Source organism: Clytia hemisphaerica, unplaced genomic scaffold, assembly GCF_902728285.1.
Source record: "Clytia hemisphaerica strain Z4C2 unplaced genomic scaffold, Clytia hemisphaerica genome assembly, whole genome shotgun sequence".
Classification (NCBI taxonomy): domain Eukaryota; kingdom Metazoa; phylum Cnidaria; class Hydrozoa; order Leptothecata; family Clytiidae; genus Clytia; species Clytia hemisphaerica.
The window spans coordinates 1,516,860-1,531,786 of record NW_027103900.1 but is presented as its reverse complement, the minus strand read 5'-3'; the positions used below and the strand labels follow the sequence as shown (position 1 = coordinate 1,531,786).

General features: G+C 35.0%; 2 protein-coding genes across 2 annotated transcripts in view; both read left to right on the top strand.

The window, feature by feature from the left end:
• LOC136808861 (sperm-associated antigen 16 protein-like) overlaps positions 1–8,340 on the top strand; it is a 29,420-nt gene extending 21,080 nt beyond the window's left edge. Inside the window, exons 14-18 of the mRNA XM_067065422.1 lie at positions 261–338; positions 560–625; positions 5,371–5,556; positions 7,021–7,213; positions 7,633–8,340. Coding sequence (XP_066921523.1) covers positions 261–338; positions 560–625; positions 5,371–5,556; positions 7,021–7,213; positions 7,633–7,935 — 826 coding nt within the window. The 3' untranslated portion in view covers positions 7,936–8,340. The remainder of the gene's footprint in view (positions 1–260; positions 339–559; positions 626–5,370; positions 5,557–7,020; positions 7,214–7,632) is intronic.
• Positions 8,341–14,512: 6,172 nt separating this feature from the next.
• On the top strand, positions 14,513–14,863 carry LOC136808774 (V-type proton ATPase subunit G 1-like). Its single transcript, XM_067065312.1, has one exon. The coding sequence runs from the start codon at positions 14,513–14,515 to the stop codon at positions 14,861–14,863; it is 351 nt and encodes a 116-aa protein (XP_066921413.1).
• Positions 14,864–14,927: the final 64 nt, after the last annotated feature.

Here is a 14,927-nt window from a genome sequence, read left to right as displayed (position 1 = left end):
AGAAGATTGGTGTTGTTTTATTCCAAAAAGGGTCAGCCAAATTTGATCAAATCTTACTCCTGTAAATGATAAGAAATACTCAGAAAAAATCGTGTGGAATTGCGAAAGGAATATTCCCTTTAACTTCTTATCATCTCCTGGTCCAAAACAACCAAAATTCAAGTAATACTGACATGGACCTTAGCGTTATTACTTTTAGTCTTTCACCTTCGCCAGCCTTTATAATGGTTGGTTTTTACTATAATCATTTTCTCTCTCAGATTTGCATTACATCCAAGAAAACAAATCCTTGCAACGGTCAGTGATGATAAAACATGGAAATTATGGGCTCTGCTTGAGTAAGTAACTTATCTTCTTGTTCTCCAGGGGATAGAAAAGCTCGTCGTGTGGTTTTATTTCTTTTCTATTCCATTTCCAGTACTTTTTCTTTAGATTTACTTAGGCGCTAGGGCGAAAACAACCGAAAGACCAGGCTAAAAGTCTCGGATAACTGGGCTTTCCACGTTAGATATATACTCCATATATCTATTTATTTTTTGTTTTGATTTTTTTTGTTCAGGGGCGAGTTGATAATGACAGGCGAAGGACACACTGAATGGCTTTCTGATTGCCACTTCAGCCCCTCGTAAGTATACCGAGCAATTTACAATGTATCTGAAAAATAAAACGTAATGAAATTAGATTTATAGAATCCCCTAATCAACAAATTTCTCCTAAATTTGGTTTGTAGTGGATAATCAGGTATGCATTAAATGTCCTTTGGGCCTAATCGTTGATTACAAGATTGAAAATATGAAAATGGTATGGCAATAATTTTTTATGAATAGTTGATCTATTATGATTTTCTTCTTCGTTTTCTAAACTCTCAAGTACAAAACCGCAATCTGATTCAAACCTACCAAAAGTTACAGTAATTCTATTTCCATTGCCAATTTTATATACAGCCACATTTCTAGTGTCTTGCAACATTGTTTTCTACGCAAATTTCCTTTGGTTTACATCAGGAAGTTATAAACAATCGACATCATCATTACATGAGCCTGAAGATTATAAGAAATTCATCCATTTGATCATGCAATAATGATTAGGAAATTTCACGAGAAAGAATTCACACATGACCATTGTTAATGTAGACTAACATCTCCTTCGTTCAGAGCTTACTGCCTGGATCTATCTATAGTGTAGACTATATAAATCTTACACATCTTATCTTGCTTGAAAAAGCAAGAAACTTAAAATATTGGAAAAAAAGGCTTCTCGGTTTATTAAAAGTAGATCTCCATATTTTCCCAGCCAAGGTCCTTCCTTGATAGCAAGAAAAATACTATACCTCGATCTCGTCATTTTGGTCCTCTGGCTGCCTCATCTGGGCCTCTTTCACCCCTAACACCTTTTTTGACCTTTGGCTCGACCCGTTGGTCTTTCTCCTTGCCTTAATCGTTTGCCCGCTTCCCCAAGATCACCTGACTGTCCCTTCTCTCTCTTCTGACCTTTTTTTAGCACTTGCTTTCGTAAGGGTCCTCTTGCTTTTGGCCCTTTCAAACCTTTGTCCCCTTTTTCACCTAATCCTGAAAATGCAAAGGAAAGATGACAATGAATACGTCTAGAGAGAAACATTAATTTAACGTAAATTATATACAGTTACAACTTCTCTAACACTTGGTCTTGCATAAATTATTAAAAATCATCAAATAGAAAAGTAAGGTCTTACAATTAAACGGGTGAGTTGATTTCCCGGACAAATGAGAAGGTCACGGGGAAATATGTACTAGTTATCGCATGACTTCGAGTGCAATACGAGAAATATTTTACGAGTTCCGAGATTTTTCCGTAATATTTTTCCGAGCCTTTAGGCGAGGAAAAATATCGGTAAAATCTCGGAACGAGTAAAATATTGAGTATTGCACGAGAAGTCATGTGATAACTAATTTATTGTCGACTCAAAAAAATTGTCCTCTTTTTATTTTAAAAATTACTTCCGCCTTCTTCTGCTTCTGTGTAGATTCGAATGTTTTTATTCGAAAATCTAATTCGAACGTTAGATTCGAACAAAAACATTCGATATCTTCCCGCTGAAAATATTCACACAAAAACAAAATAGAGAAACATTTTTCGATCATTTTCGATCCAGAAGTTTTGTTTTGAAGAGTTGCAGATTTTTCAGAAATGTATTTGAAAGTTTCTAGATTGATAATTCAAAATGCAGATGGCGTACAGTATTGTTTCGATAGAGAGGAAATCCTCCATCATTGGATTAATCAGATTGATAACATTCAGTCTTTTTCTATGTTTTTGTTTCGATGACATGGCCATGGGAAAGAATAGCAGAGGAAAGGAAGTCCCACGATGGAAAATATGCTTGTAATAATGGTTAAAGAACAACATTTTTTCAACAGCAAAACAATTTGGATGCTTTCTTGATTTTCGTCAAGCTTTAAATGTTTCGAATTTTAGAATAAAGATGTACTGTAATGATTGTTGAGTTGAAAAGTCAATGACGTACGTTGTTGTGGAGAACGAGAATTAGGAGAGAACTTTTATAAAAATCACTCGTCATTTGGTTTAATACAAGACATTACACTTTCCTTGTTATGTTATGAGAAATTTTATTGGCAAATATTGAAGAATCTCAAGTTTTTTTGTATGCATTGATAAAAAACTGTTTGGTTATCACACGGACAAATTTGCCAAAAGTTGAAAATATTTGGGTCGTGTCAAGTAGTTTTATAATTAATTCTTTGTTCATCAGATTTGATTTTAGTGTCTTTTATGGAAGAACTCCAAAGTAAAAGTTAATCTGAACATATTTTTGTTGCGTTTTTCCCTTTGATTCCCAGCCAAGTCCTGTTTTGTTTTGATTTTTCTCTCGCCGCTTACCCAGTCCCCCAAAGTCAACGCGGTCATATTTCCAGACTAAAGAAATATGAAATATCGCAAATATCTCGATGCTCTCGACCAATCAAAACGCTGATTTTTTTTTGGGTCGGCAATAAGAATCAAAATAATCATTGAGAAAATCAATCTCCGAATTTTTTTTGAAAACTAGAAATGGAAATTTATAAGCTGAAGAACCTGATTTATTTGAGTTGTCGAGCAGAAAGATCTTCTCGTAATGTCCAACTTTTTAACACTAAGATTTTGCGGTTTTTCCAAAATAACAGGAATTATTTTCTTGATACCTTCTGTGAAGTAGAACAAATTCACGAAAAAGAAAAATACCAAAGTCAATTTCATTGTTGAGAAATTCAAGGGTGTACTTCTTAAAAGTAATAGTTGAAGATTTTGCTTGAGCTTATGTGTTCCTGCAACTTGCTTTTCCACTCTACTGATAACTGCGTGGTTTGAAGCAAACATTTTATACCTTTTCCAGTCCAGTGATCATCGGTGCTGAAAACATCACGTACTTTAAGGGCAAAATTAAGACACGTACATCGAAAATATTAGGATTAAGTTTTTATCGCAAAGTGTCGTAAAATTCGAAGTACAATTTTATTGAAAATCCCTTCCAAAAATCAAGTTTCTCGGACCTAGAGAATGAACACAAATGAATTTAAGGTCATAAAACCTATACTTTTTAGGTACCTATACTTATGGTAGGTACGAAAAAATCATTTTCTTCTCCATGGTTACACTCCAAAGAAATCGTAAGGCCCTCAAAGTTCTATTTTAAAGCTCATTTATGGTAGTGGCCAATAAAATCTGAAAATCGACTTTCTCAAAACATGGTCATATTGCATACCAAAATGTCACAAAAAAAAAACAGGCGCAATTGCATTATGGGCATGAAATCCTGAAAAATACAAATATTGTTTTGGGAATAGATTTCTAGCAAGTATTTGATCAAGTGAATCACGGTTCCGCACCTGAATTGCAATTTCACAGTTCAGTAAGTTGTGAGCAAGGGGTCAATGTTTCTAGGTTTTAAGGTGCAATAGTGTAGGGTTTAAGGTGTAATTTGATTTTAACGCATAGTTTTAAAAATATTTAGGTACTAATGATCTAATTGTAGCATTAGTAACTTTGCAGTGAATTACTGTTCAAAATTTTAGACCAAAGGGACTATTTTATAAAAAGTTATTCAAGAAAACTATATTTTGTATGTTTTAAGGGGTAAATAGCTAAAATTGCATTTTTTCACGAAGCAATAAAATTTTTCTTAACAGCTTTTACAAAAAAACATACCCAGGGAAGAAATTCATAGGTAGCCTAAGTTTCAGCCCTTACTGTTTTCTCTACCAGGATATAGGGGGTACCTTTTTTTGTTGTAGGTTTTAGGGGGTATCCACTAATATAATGTAGCTATTAGGGTAGATGAAGCTTATATCTCAAATGGGTGTTTTCCACCACCATTTTATAACTTTTGATCTAGAAATATTTTGGACTTAAAATTTGGCACAAATACCAATTTGTCAACGTTTAATCCAGTGGAAGTTCTCGAAGTGTAGACAAAATACTTTCCCTAAAATCAATTAACGGGTGGGGGGGGTTAGAATTATATATTTATCAAAGGTTTGAATTTTCCTAAAATTATTTTCGCCATTTTCTAGCAGCATCAAATTGATCATACATGTTTTTTTTACAAGCATACAGAAATCCAAAACCTGGCTCGGAGATGCTTAGATTGACAAGGCTGAACATGCTTGAAGGATACTCTTTGTATCCTAAGCAAAATATTAGGAAAATTTCGAAAATCCGTAAAATCCCAGCTAAAAACTTAGGCTAGAGGTATAATGCTTACTTAGCATATGCTTAATTTTTTGCAGTGCAATGCTGATAAAAAACATTTACAGGATCATGTTCAAAAATAGTGTGACATTTAGTGAACTCAAAAATTGACAAAAATATAGTATTTCTTGAATAACTTGGGAAATATTTCAAATATAACGTTGAAATTTTGTATGATGATTGGTAACACAAAGAACATATCATTTTGATGAAAAAAATGGTAAAATGAGTAAAATTTGTGGCTTCTGGTCCAAATATGTCCAAATATGTGTTTTGTCAGCCACCTCAAAGGAGGAAATGGTTTGTTTAAAAATAACACTTGTATCGGTAACTAGAGGTATCATATTATCTCAAAACAGATAAAGGAGCAACATTTTGAAACTGGTTGGTTTCAAAAAGCCACCAGTATTGTCAGCCACATAACGACTCATAGCTTATCTTGAAATATCTTGTAACCTAGTAAGCCACTTAATTTCGCTCCAAAACAATTGGAAAGGTTAATCATTCTACTTATCCTTGGTGAAAAAATAAACTGTTAGCCACCAAAAATACTCATTTTATTAACATAATTGTCAGCCACTTTGAAAATGTCACAAAACAGGCCTTTATTTTTGAACACGATCACAGCATCTAATCTGATTTCAGGGGAACACAACTGGTGACGACTTCAGGTGATTCCACAGTCAAGATTTGGGATTTTGCGGAGGAGAGATGTATAGTAACGTTTAATGATCACACACATGCTGTATGGGGTTGTAGTTGGCATCACACTGGTGATTTCATTGCCACCTGCGCCAACGATGGAATCTCCAAGATATGGGATCTCAACAGGTAAACGTACTGAAAACTTCGTAGTGTCTAAACCAAATTTCATCACATTTCAAATATATTAATGCACACAGCACACATAGCTTACTTACACACTTGTCTCAGTTGAAACATAAAGCGTACTCTCAGGTGCCTAATAAACGCCCCTCCCGCTTATTAATTTGTTGATATTTCCCTAACCTCCCGGACCTTATTAGGGTATTTATGATATTTTCAGCTGTCAAAAGAAGGGTCCCTTATTTTGCTCTAAATAGCCAGATTTTGGTCTATATAATTACCCCCTGGGGGTGGTATTTAGAGGTATAATTTCCAACGCTTCGGTAATTAGGTCTCCCCCGTTTAAACCCCTGCGTTTATTATGACCCCGTTTATCAGGCACCTGACAGTAAGATCTAAACGCCAAAAAGGTTCTCTCTTTTTTTAAACGGATGGAGATACAGTTGAACTCATGCAATTCGAATTCTCAAGGACCGGGAATTTTATTCGAATTAGATGATTTTCGAACTAAATGAGTTTTCATATTTTTGACCTGATTTGATGAAAAAAGACTTTCCCAGGTTTACTTTTGAACAATTTTGTATTTTCGAGCTAGAATAATGAAATACTAGTATAAGTAATCTTGACACAGACATGTTTTGAAATTTGAAAAGTCAATTGATAATTTTTCAAAAAAGTCTTTGATTGTCCATTGTTTCATTTTCTTCGTTCCTTGGACTCCTCGGAGATCTTCTGAATCAGTGGGATGACGTTCGATGATTCGAAAAGGGTCATCTTTTTGAGAGTGTCAATAGCCTCGTCAATCAAAAAAGTCAGAAATTCGAATTACATGATTAAAACTTCTTGTGGGACCTGAAATTCTGTTCGATTTAAATGATTTTTCGAATTACATGGGTTCGAATTAAAGGAGTTTTCTTGTAAGGTTTTCAAGATAAATTCTGAGGGGACCACGGAATCTGTTCGAATTAAGTGAGTTTTCGAGTTATAGGAGTTCGAATTACATAAGTTCAACTGTATATTTATAACCTAGTGGAGTTGTAAAAGTTCTGTAGCTATGTCTTTCACAATAGGATAAGGGCTAATTACAGCTCTGCAATCGAGATTTCACGATATTTCTTTTACCGGGGAGGTTTTTAGCCTGTACAACCCCGACCACGGGCGTTTTTTATATTTTGAAAAAACTTGCCATGTGTCGGTCTGTTTCGGTTAGCGAGGTTCTGCGTCTCAGTTGGTCCCAGTTTTATGGAAATAACCCGAGAAAACAAAAGTGTTGGAGTGCTCTTTTTAAAAATGAAAGCTAAAGGTACAGGCTAGGAGGTTTTTGGCCGATTACTTTTTCTAAAGGATATCAAGACATAGACAAATGTAATTAAAATTGTCATTAAAAGGAAATTTAAAACCTGGAATACTTTTTATTTTTTACTGCTCAACAAAATCATTTCTACAATATCTAAATATTAACTCTTTCAGCTTACGGTGCCGAACAACGTTACGAGGACATGCAGACTCTGTCAACAGTGTTCAATTTCTTGCATATTCAAACACCTTATGCACATGTTCTGCGGACAAAACCATCTCGTTGTGGGATGCAAGAACTGGGCTGTGCGCACAGACCCTTTATGGTCATATGCACTCTGTCAATCATGCTACCTTCAATATGCAGGTGAGCTTTTCAATGTACTCTATCTTGGGTATATTTGAGTTATGGTATATTCTAAACAGGAGCGCGAAAAATGTGTAGGAGCCAAAATTTCAGTGGGGTTCCACCGGGTCCATGTGGAGGGGGTCAGTGTACAAAAGGGCGAAATGTATCCTTGGGAGGGTGGGTGTTTGAGACAGAAAATTGTCATGTACTACCTGTGTACTATGGGGTGTTGGGTCTAAAATCGATTTTAATTTTTATTACCTGTGTACTAAAATTTGGGCTTAGGGTCTAAAAGTGAATTTTATGCTTACTCTTGTGTACTAATTTACAGATTTTAGCTTTAAATATGTTTGGGATGACTGAATTTCTACGTATTTTCATAAAATTTGTTAGGACACCATAAAGATCGCAACCCTTTTATTTACTTCTATTTCCAGGGTGATGTATTAGCCTCGGCCGACGCCTATGGTCACGTCTATTTGTGGGACATCAGAACTTGCTCGATCTCCAGTAAAATTGATCTTGGTCCACACGCTATCAATAAAATTGCTTTTGACCCCGGATCCAGTGTGGTTGCATGTGCTTCTAATGATGGTCTTGTGAAGATCTACGAGATTGAAAACGAGCAAGTGACTACTTTAACTGGACACGAGGATGCTGTACAGACGGTTATCTTTGATCGCCAAGGCGAATTCATGTTATCAGGTGGCTCAGATAGTTTAGTCAAAGTCTGGTCTTGAACATTCATCCTATATGATATTATTGGAAATCACATCGGTAGGAATCAGTATGGCATTGGTACTTAACAAATTACGCATGTGAAACAGAAGACATTTAATTTCAAAATCCCTACCGGAAAGTTCAGCCACGTTCAGAATTTTTTTAAAAGTTGTTTATCGTCATATGCAACAACTTTTTTAAATTCAGTATATATTTAACCAAAAAGTTTTGAAATCGTTTAAATATATGTTTTCCAGACGCACTATCAGATGCTAATGGGTGAGTGGGGTACTTTCTTCTTTCTTGGCTAAACCTGCTAAGGGGAAGTAGTTTATAAATTGGTTTTATTTAGTTGTATATAAATATTTTCATGATTTCCTATGTTTGATATGTTAGATTAAAATATAATTTATTGATGCTTGAAATTTCACGAGAATTATTCTTTCATTAATCATGTCACAGTTCTTCCTCTGTTTCATACTAGGTCCATGGCAGTGCCTGAATTTTCTTTTATATAAGTTCTAAGACATTCCATAGTTGGAAACTGTTTTTCATTAAAGGCAACTTTGAAATCGGGAAAAATATTAACTTCGATGATAAATTGCGTCAAAACCTCAGACATTTTTTCTTTGCATGGCTTTCCACTGCTGTCAACGTCCACTAGGCTAGTCTTCAAACTTTTCACAAAGTTCTTGACAGTTTCTCCTGTCCTTCCAATCACTTTAAGGAGGAGCGTTTTCCCTGTCTCCAAAAACTCGATGTTTAGTCCAAGTCTCTTACTTTCGTTCTGAAGAAATTTGAAATACCGTTTTCTTGAACGAATATGGTCAAGTCTAATGATAATACAATGTAATTTATCATCTTGATTATCAAGTTCGCCGTCTCGACTTTTCTTGTTGTCGTTCGTCGGAAGACAGATTATATCATTTTTATCTGCAAAATTTTGAAGATTTTCCTTGATACATGTGAAAAACGGAAAAAGTGTAAAGTTGCTTTCGTTTTTAAGAGTTTCAACATATTGAAGTAAATTCTTTTTTAAATTTAAGAGATCCTCTCGTCTAATCTCAGCGCACGTGAGTGAAATGTCCTCGCCTGAAAAATTGATATTCGAATCTTCTGCAGCATTAACAATGCAGAGCTTTAGCTGTACAATGACCTCATCATCAGAGTTTGTCTTCACAGTAAAAGTGTAAGTAAGCAAATACTTTGTTGGATTAGCCCCTATTTCTTCTTTAGTGAAGAATTCACCTGGTAGGCAGAAGTAACTTTCAAGTAATAAAATTTCATTTTCCATTGTCGTAGCTGCGGTACCATTTTCTTTGTTTTTTGTTTACGTTTGCCTTTTTCTTGTAATTTGCAGAACGATTTGATTTCCCGGATGAAAATTGTTAAAGCTCTGTCTAGACCATAAAGTATTCCATAGTTAACACGGGCGGACATTCAATACTGGCATTATCTTAAAATGCTTTAGAAGTTTTGAGAGTTTTAAAATCTAAAGCAAAGTTTGTGAGTTTCTGCTGACGTTTTCACTGGAAAAATAAACTATAAGCCAAGTTTTTGTGTAAACTTTGGTCGTCTTTCGCCAGTTATAGTGTATACAGGCTTTTAGATGCCGGTATTAATTTTCTGCCGCACACCCGCAAAAAGATCTTGTGAGAAGATGGCGTCCGCAAGCTGGCTTGAGATTTGCTTGATCATATCACTTTTAAAAAGCAGTAATTGACAAAATGTTTGTACTTTATTTCTTTGGGTTTTTAGTTTTGCTACTTTAAAGTTGCTTTCTCTTTTTTTGGTTTATTATATAGAGAGATGAACCATGCATCCCATCAGGGTCTATTTTTCGGATCCGGTATGCGAGAATAGTGTCAGGACCTGCAGGCGACCTGGTACAACCTGGTAGGGTTGGGTATGGGTGTGGTTGTTACGTATCAGATTAGCTAGGGAATTGGGTTATTATCAGTTAGGGTTAGGGTTGGAGCTCGAAAAAGCACTCTTTTGTGACTTTCTCTTAATATAGTCATCTGGGGTAATTACGGGACAGTTAAAATTAAGGGGTAAATACGGGACACCCCTAAAAATGGTGCTATTGTTATAAATTTGGATTCAGATGGAGAGGATTTTGGAGATAGTCATTCTAGCTGCTAGAAAAATGTCTAGTTAGATTATTCTAACATATACTTTTGATGTTTCAACAAAAGTTTCATATGTCACCATAAAAATCAATTTTCGTAGTTTTAGAAGGAACTTTTCAAGCTTTAGTGTCAGGAAGAGCTGCAATCACTTTGATTATATTTTGACTGAATTCTGGCATCAAGATACTATGGTTTGAGATTATAATAGTCTCATTATCAAACAAGGCACCTTATCTCTAAAAAATGTGTCCCATATTTACCCCGTAGTGAAATCTTAATTTTGGGGTAATTATGGGACACTAAAGTTTGAGTTTCAAGTGTTTATTTTTTATAAGAAAAGTACAAACTTGATTTTCTAGTTTAATGGAATCATAACTACACTCTAAGTCTTTCAAAACCTGCAAAGGTTTGCATCTAAATTTACTTCAGTTGGTCTAGATTGCTCTATACAAATATTACTGTTTAAAGTGTCCCGTTATTACCCCAAAATGGGAAAAAAGCTGGGGTAAAAACGGGACACTGTCACTAATTTTGTTGAAAGTCCTTTAAATGATAGCACTTGGATTTGAAGTCATCAAGTGAATGCAAAACCTCAAATATCATGACCTTTTGGAAAGATATCTGGATTTTTCAATAACATTTTATACCTGTCCCATATTTACCCCGAGGGTGTCCCGTAATTACCCCAAAATGCGGGGTAATTACGGGACACCTTTAAAATAAATTTTAGGAACATCTACTAAATTTTAAGGAAAAGTAATACATCTTATGTAAAGGTCATACTTTTACAAATAAAATATCAAAAGATCGGATCTCTAGGATTAACACTTTCAGAGTGATGCCCAAATAAGTCAAAATCGTCCCATAATTACCCCAGATGACTATACAGTCTGGTTTGCAGTGTTTGTACAATATAAATAGCCGTCAGAAGTGTTATCCTGGCATGAATCCGTGGCGCAGTGGACAAGGCAATGGGTTTCAAAACATCGGAACTTTGCATTGAGTTCGATTGATTCGAACAATCACTTCGATTTACTTCGATTGAATTCGATCGATTCGACTCCAAATCGATTGACATCCCCTGGATTTAGTGGGTTCGAATCCCACTGGTGGCGATCTGTCGGTAAGTCATTCAGCAGTAAGTTAGAAAACATAGAAAATAACTCACTCACAAAGAACCAGAAAGTCAGAAAAACTACAAACAAGAGACTGGAAAGTACGAAATAAGTCCAGATCTGTCTTTCGTCTCTGTGAAGAAGCCACGACCGTTCCAACTCTGCAAATTGCGGTTTTTAGTAAAATGCATTTGAAAATTCAGTGACTTTAAAAGATACTTTAGTTTGAAGCTGTGGTCTTCACTTGGCTTTTTTCTGTTACAGAAATATAATTTTAGCACGTGAATAAATCTTTAAAGCTAAGCTGTGAAAAACCAAAATATTAAAGAATTATTAAAGAAATAAAGTTTTCGATAGAAACTTGTTGCCTCGAACAGTCAGGAACAGTCGCCCTATTAGTTTTCTTAATCAAGAGACCCGTCTCCTAATCAGGAGGTTCACATCTCCTAATTAGGAGACGGGTGTAATTGTCTTGTGAACGAAGAAACTGCTTAATTTGGTTGCTCCCATAGACCTTTTCGCCTTTGCGTCCGCCATATTGAATTGTATGCAAAAATTATGGTTGCCGAATTGCCGTGGTGAAATTCCCTTAGAAAGTATGCAAAACATATGCAAAAAGAAAGTATTAAATAAAAACTTACATGCATAATTGGCATTATATTAAAATGTAATCTTGTAGAAGAAAGATTAAATTTGCTTCTTTTGAAAACTAAAAACAATTATATTCACTCATCTCTTAGAACAAGCACTTCAAAAAACCATAACATTAGACATAAAATCAAACTGAAAAATCACCCGCGAAGGTAAAAAACAATCCTTATTCGGCTGACGGCAAATTATTCTCCTGGGAATAGAGCCGCCAAATGATCAATCAAAACATTGATGAAGTGTGACGTCATAATTACTGCTTTCAGTTTGCGTGTTTTGAAAGTTTGATGTGTGTACTCCGTCTTCGTGAAATTTTTTAATGGCATGAAAACAGAATATGCAATGTCTTTAAGAACAAATTCCTAAAAGGCTTTTGTTGTTCTGTAAATATTTCCTTTTGGATTAAGAAATTCCATCTTTTATTGTTCTAATGATTATAATATTTATTTATAAGATGCTTTTTGTCTTTTTAATCTTTGTGTAAACTTGCATATGTTTTGCATACTTTCTAAGGGAATTTCACCACGGCAATTCGGCATCCATAATTTTTGACAATGTTATTTTCAATATGACGACGAAAGGCGAAAAGGTCTATTGGAAAGAGCACAAAAAATTGATTCCATATGGTGATTTTCAGAAAAATCCACCGGTGGAATCAATCACAATTCTAATAATCCATAAGAACCAATCAGAAGTAAGAATCTGTCTTCTGAACAAAAGCGTCTCAAAAAGAAAAATGGTGGACATGAAAAAAATCAAGAGGGGCTTCCTTGTAGTGCTTTATATTAGGATTGTGATCGATTGCACCGATAAATTTTGATAATTTTTTTAAAACTTTACCAATTCGAGGCTGCTCTTTCCATTAAAACTAGTTTCAAAATGCGCGGAAAAGCCTAAAGCCCTTAATATTGAGATCAAAGTTTTATGTCTCCTGATTAGGAGACGGGTCTCCTAATCAAGCGACCCCAAGCGACCTACATGTCTCCTAATAAGGCGATTGTTCCTGAGTGTCGAAGACTCAGAAATGCGCAAAGTCAACAAGGTTCCATTTTACTAAAACAACTTCATTTTATAAATTTTAAAGAAGAAATAGCATGCAAAAATATTTAAAAATAACAAGAGGAAGACATAAACTAGCTTTTCCAGTTAGAATTTTCACAAATTTCAGTTTCATATCAAAGAAATCTTATATTTTCAATAAAGAACCTTGTTGACCTTAAAATTACTGGAAAAGACATTATCGCGGATCGCGCTAAGGATTTTTGCTTGAAGATTTCCGATAGAACTTTGTTTTGTAATGTGCCAAAGACCAAATTAACTGATAGAACTTAGTGGAATATGTAATTTTGAGCCATGGAATTAAGATATTTGAAAGTTTACAGCATTAACAATTAGTTTTTGGCATATTAAACGTTATGAACCAAAAAACTCAATTTTTTCAAAATTCATGATAGCACCTTGTTGAAGTAAGGTCGCAAAATCACTACAGTACGCTAGAAATGTTGGTAAAAATAAAATAGTAGCTAAAAATTTCAATTTCAAATATTAAACATATGATATTATTATATAGCGTTGAAATCGTATCATGTGTTTGTGTTGGTAGCAACGTAAAAAATATAGAAATGGGAAAATCTTTTCAGTCTGGGGAAACTTTTAGACAGTGAGTTGTTGTTTTATTATCCTATGTCGTTCCTGGTGTGTTTTGTTCATAGATAATATACAGCTTTAGTGTCCTTCTTACTATCCAACTACTTATGTCTGCAATCAGCAATTTTAACTATGAAAACAGACAGTCAATTTAGCCTTTGAGCAATCCCTTATCGGTATACTTAGTAATTTTTGAAAAAATTATTTGGGGCATAGCCCCCTTGCCCCCCCCCCAAATGCTACGGCACTGCAGATAATATATTAGATACCAAATTGTCAGTTTTTGAGCATTGCTTAGATTAAAATATAATATGAGAAAGTGCCAACCTATGGTCTGGTAGGCTGGCTGCTTATAATTCAATCACCAAACATAGAATCTAGCCCCCAGGTCCATCTGAAAAAACTTACGTGACCCCTAACATGGTTAGTCCCCCCTAGCCACAGGCTAAAATCAGGTACCAATTGCTGCTCGACCTTTTAGCCCCCCCCCTCAGGCCAGGGGGGGTTCCAGCCATGAATTGTTTACAAACATTCCCTCTCCAAGTTGAACCATATAAACTATTGCAAGAACTCTCGATAACAAAACATCTAACAAGATGACTTTAATGTCAAGATGTCAAGAATTTGAATTTGTTCCGTGGCTTCGTGGTCTAGTGGTAGCGTATGGAGCTTCTTAACTGAAGGTACTTTTCATGTGTGGCTTCGAATCCCACCCGGAACTCAACTTTGGCAAATTTCAAAATATCAAAAATTGACTCTAAAATTGACAAGTCCAACTTAGAAACATCCTAAAGATTCAGAAATTCCAGAAAACTCCAGATCAAAGAAAAATACAAGATCTACTCTCACCTAAAATGATGTGCTTGGATTCCCAGGCTGTTCAACTCCTTGCCAGGGGTGTCCCTATAGACCAAAAATAGAAAAAGCATTCAGCTTGTCAAATTTAGTAACCCCTCGCAAGCAAATGAAAATAGGACTGATTATCTGAATTGAATCTGAAAATGATATTAATATTTCATTTCATTAATAAAGCAGTGAATAAATACAGTGGTAAAATGGCACAAAAATCTCAAGGAATTCAACAACTTCTCCAAGCTGAAAAGAAAGCTGCCGACCTTATTGCAGAAGCTCGCAAAAAGAAATCCAAAAGAGCAAAACAAGCAAAAGAAGAAGCCATTTCTGAAATTGAAGCTTTCAGAGGTGAATGCGAGAAGAAATTCCAAGATAAACAAAAACATGAGATTGGGCAAGAAGACTTCAAGAAGCAAATTAATGAAGAAAGTGCCACCAAGCTTGACACAATGGTTCAACAATGTGATGCCAACAAAGATAAAGTCATAGAACGCATGTTACAATTGGTTTATGATATCCAACCAGAATTACATGAGAACTTCAGAAGCTCTTAGACTTCTTTTATTCACAATTCCACTTCACAAATTTTACGGCATCATATTTTTTTATAAATTACCA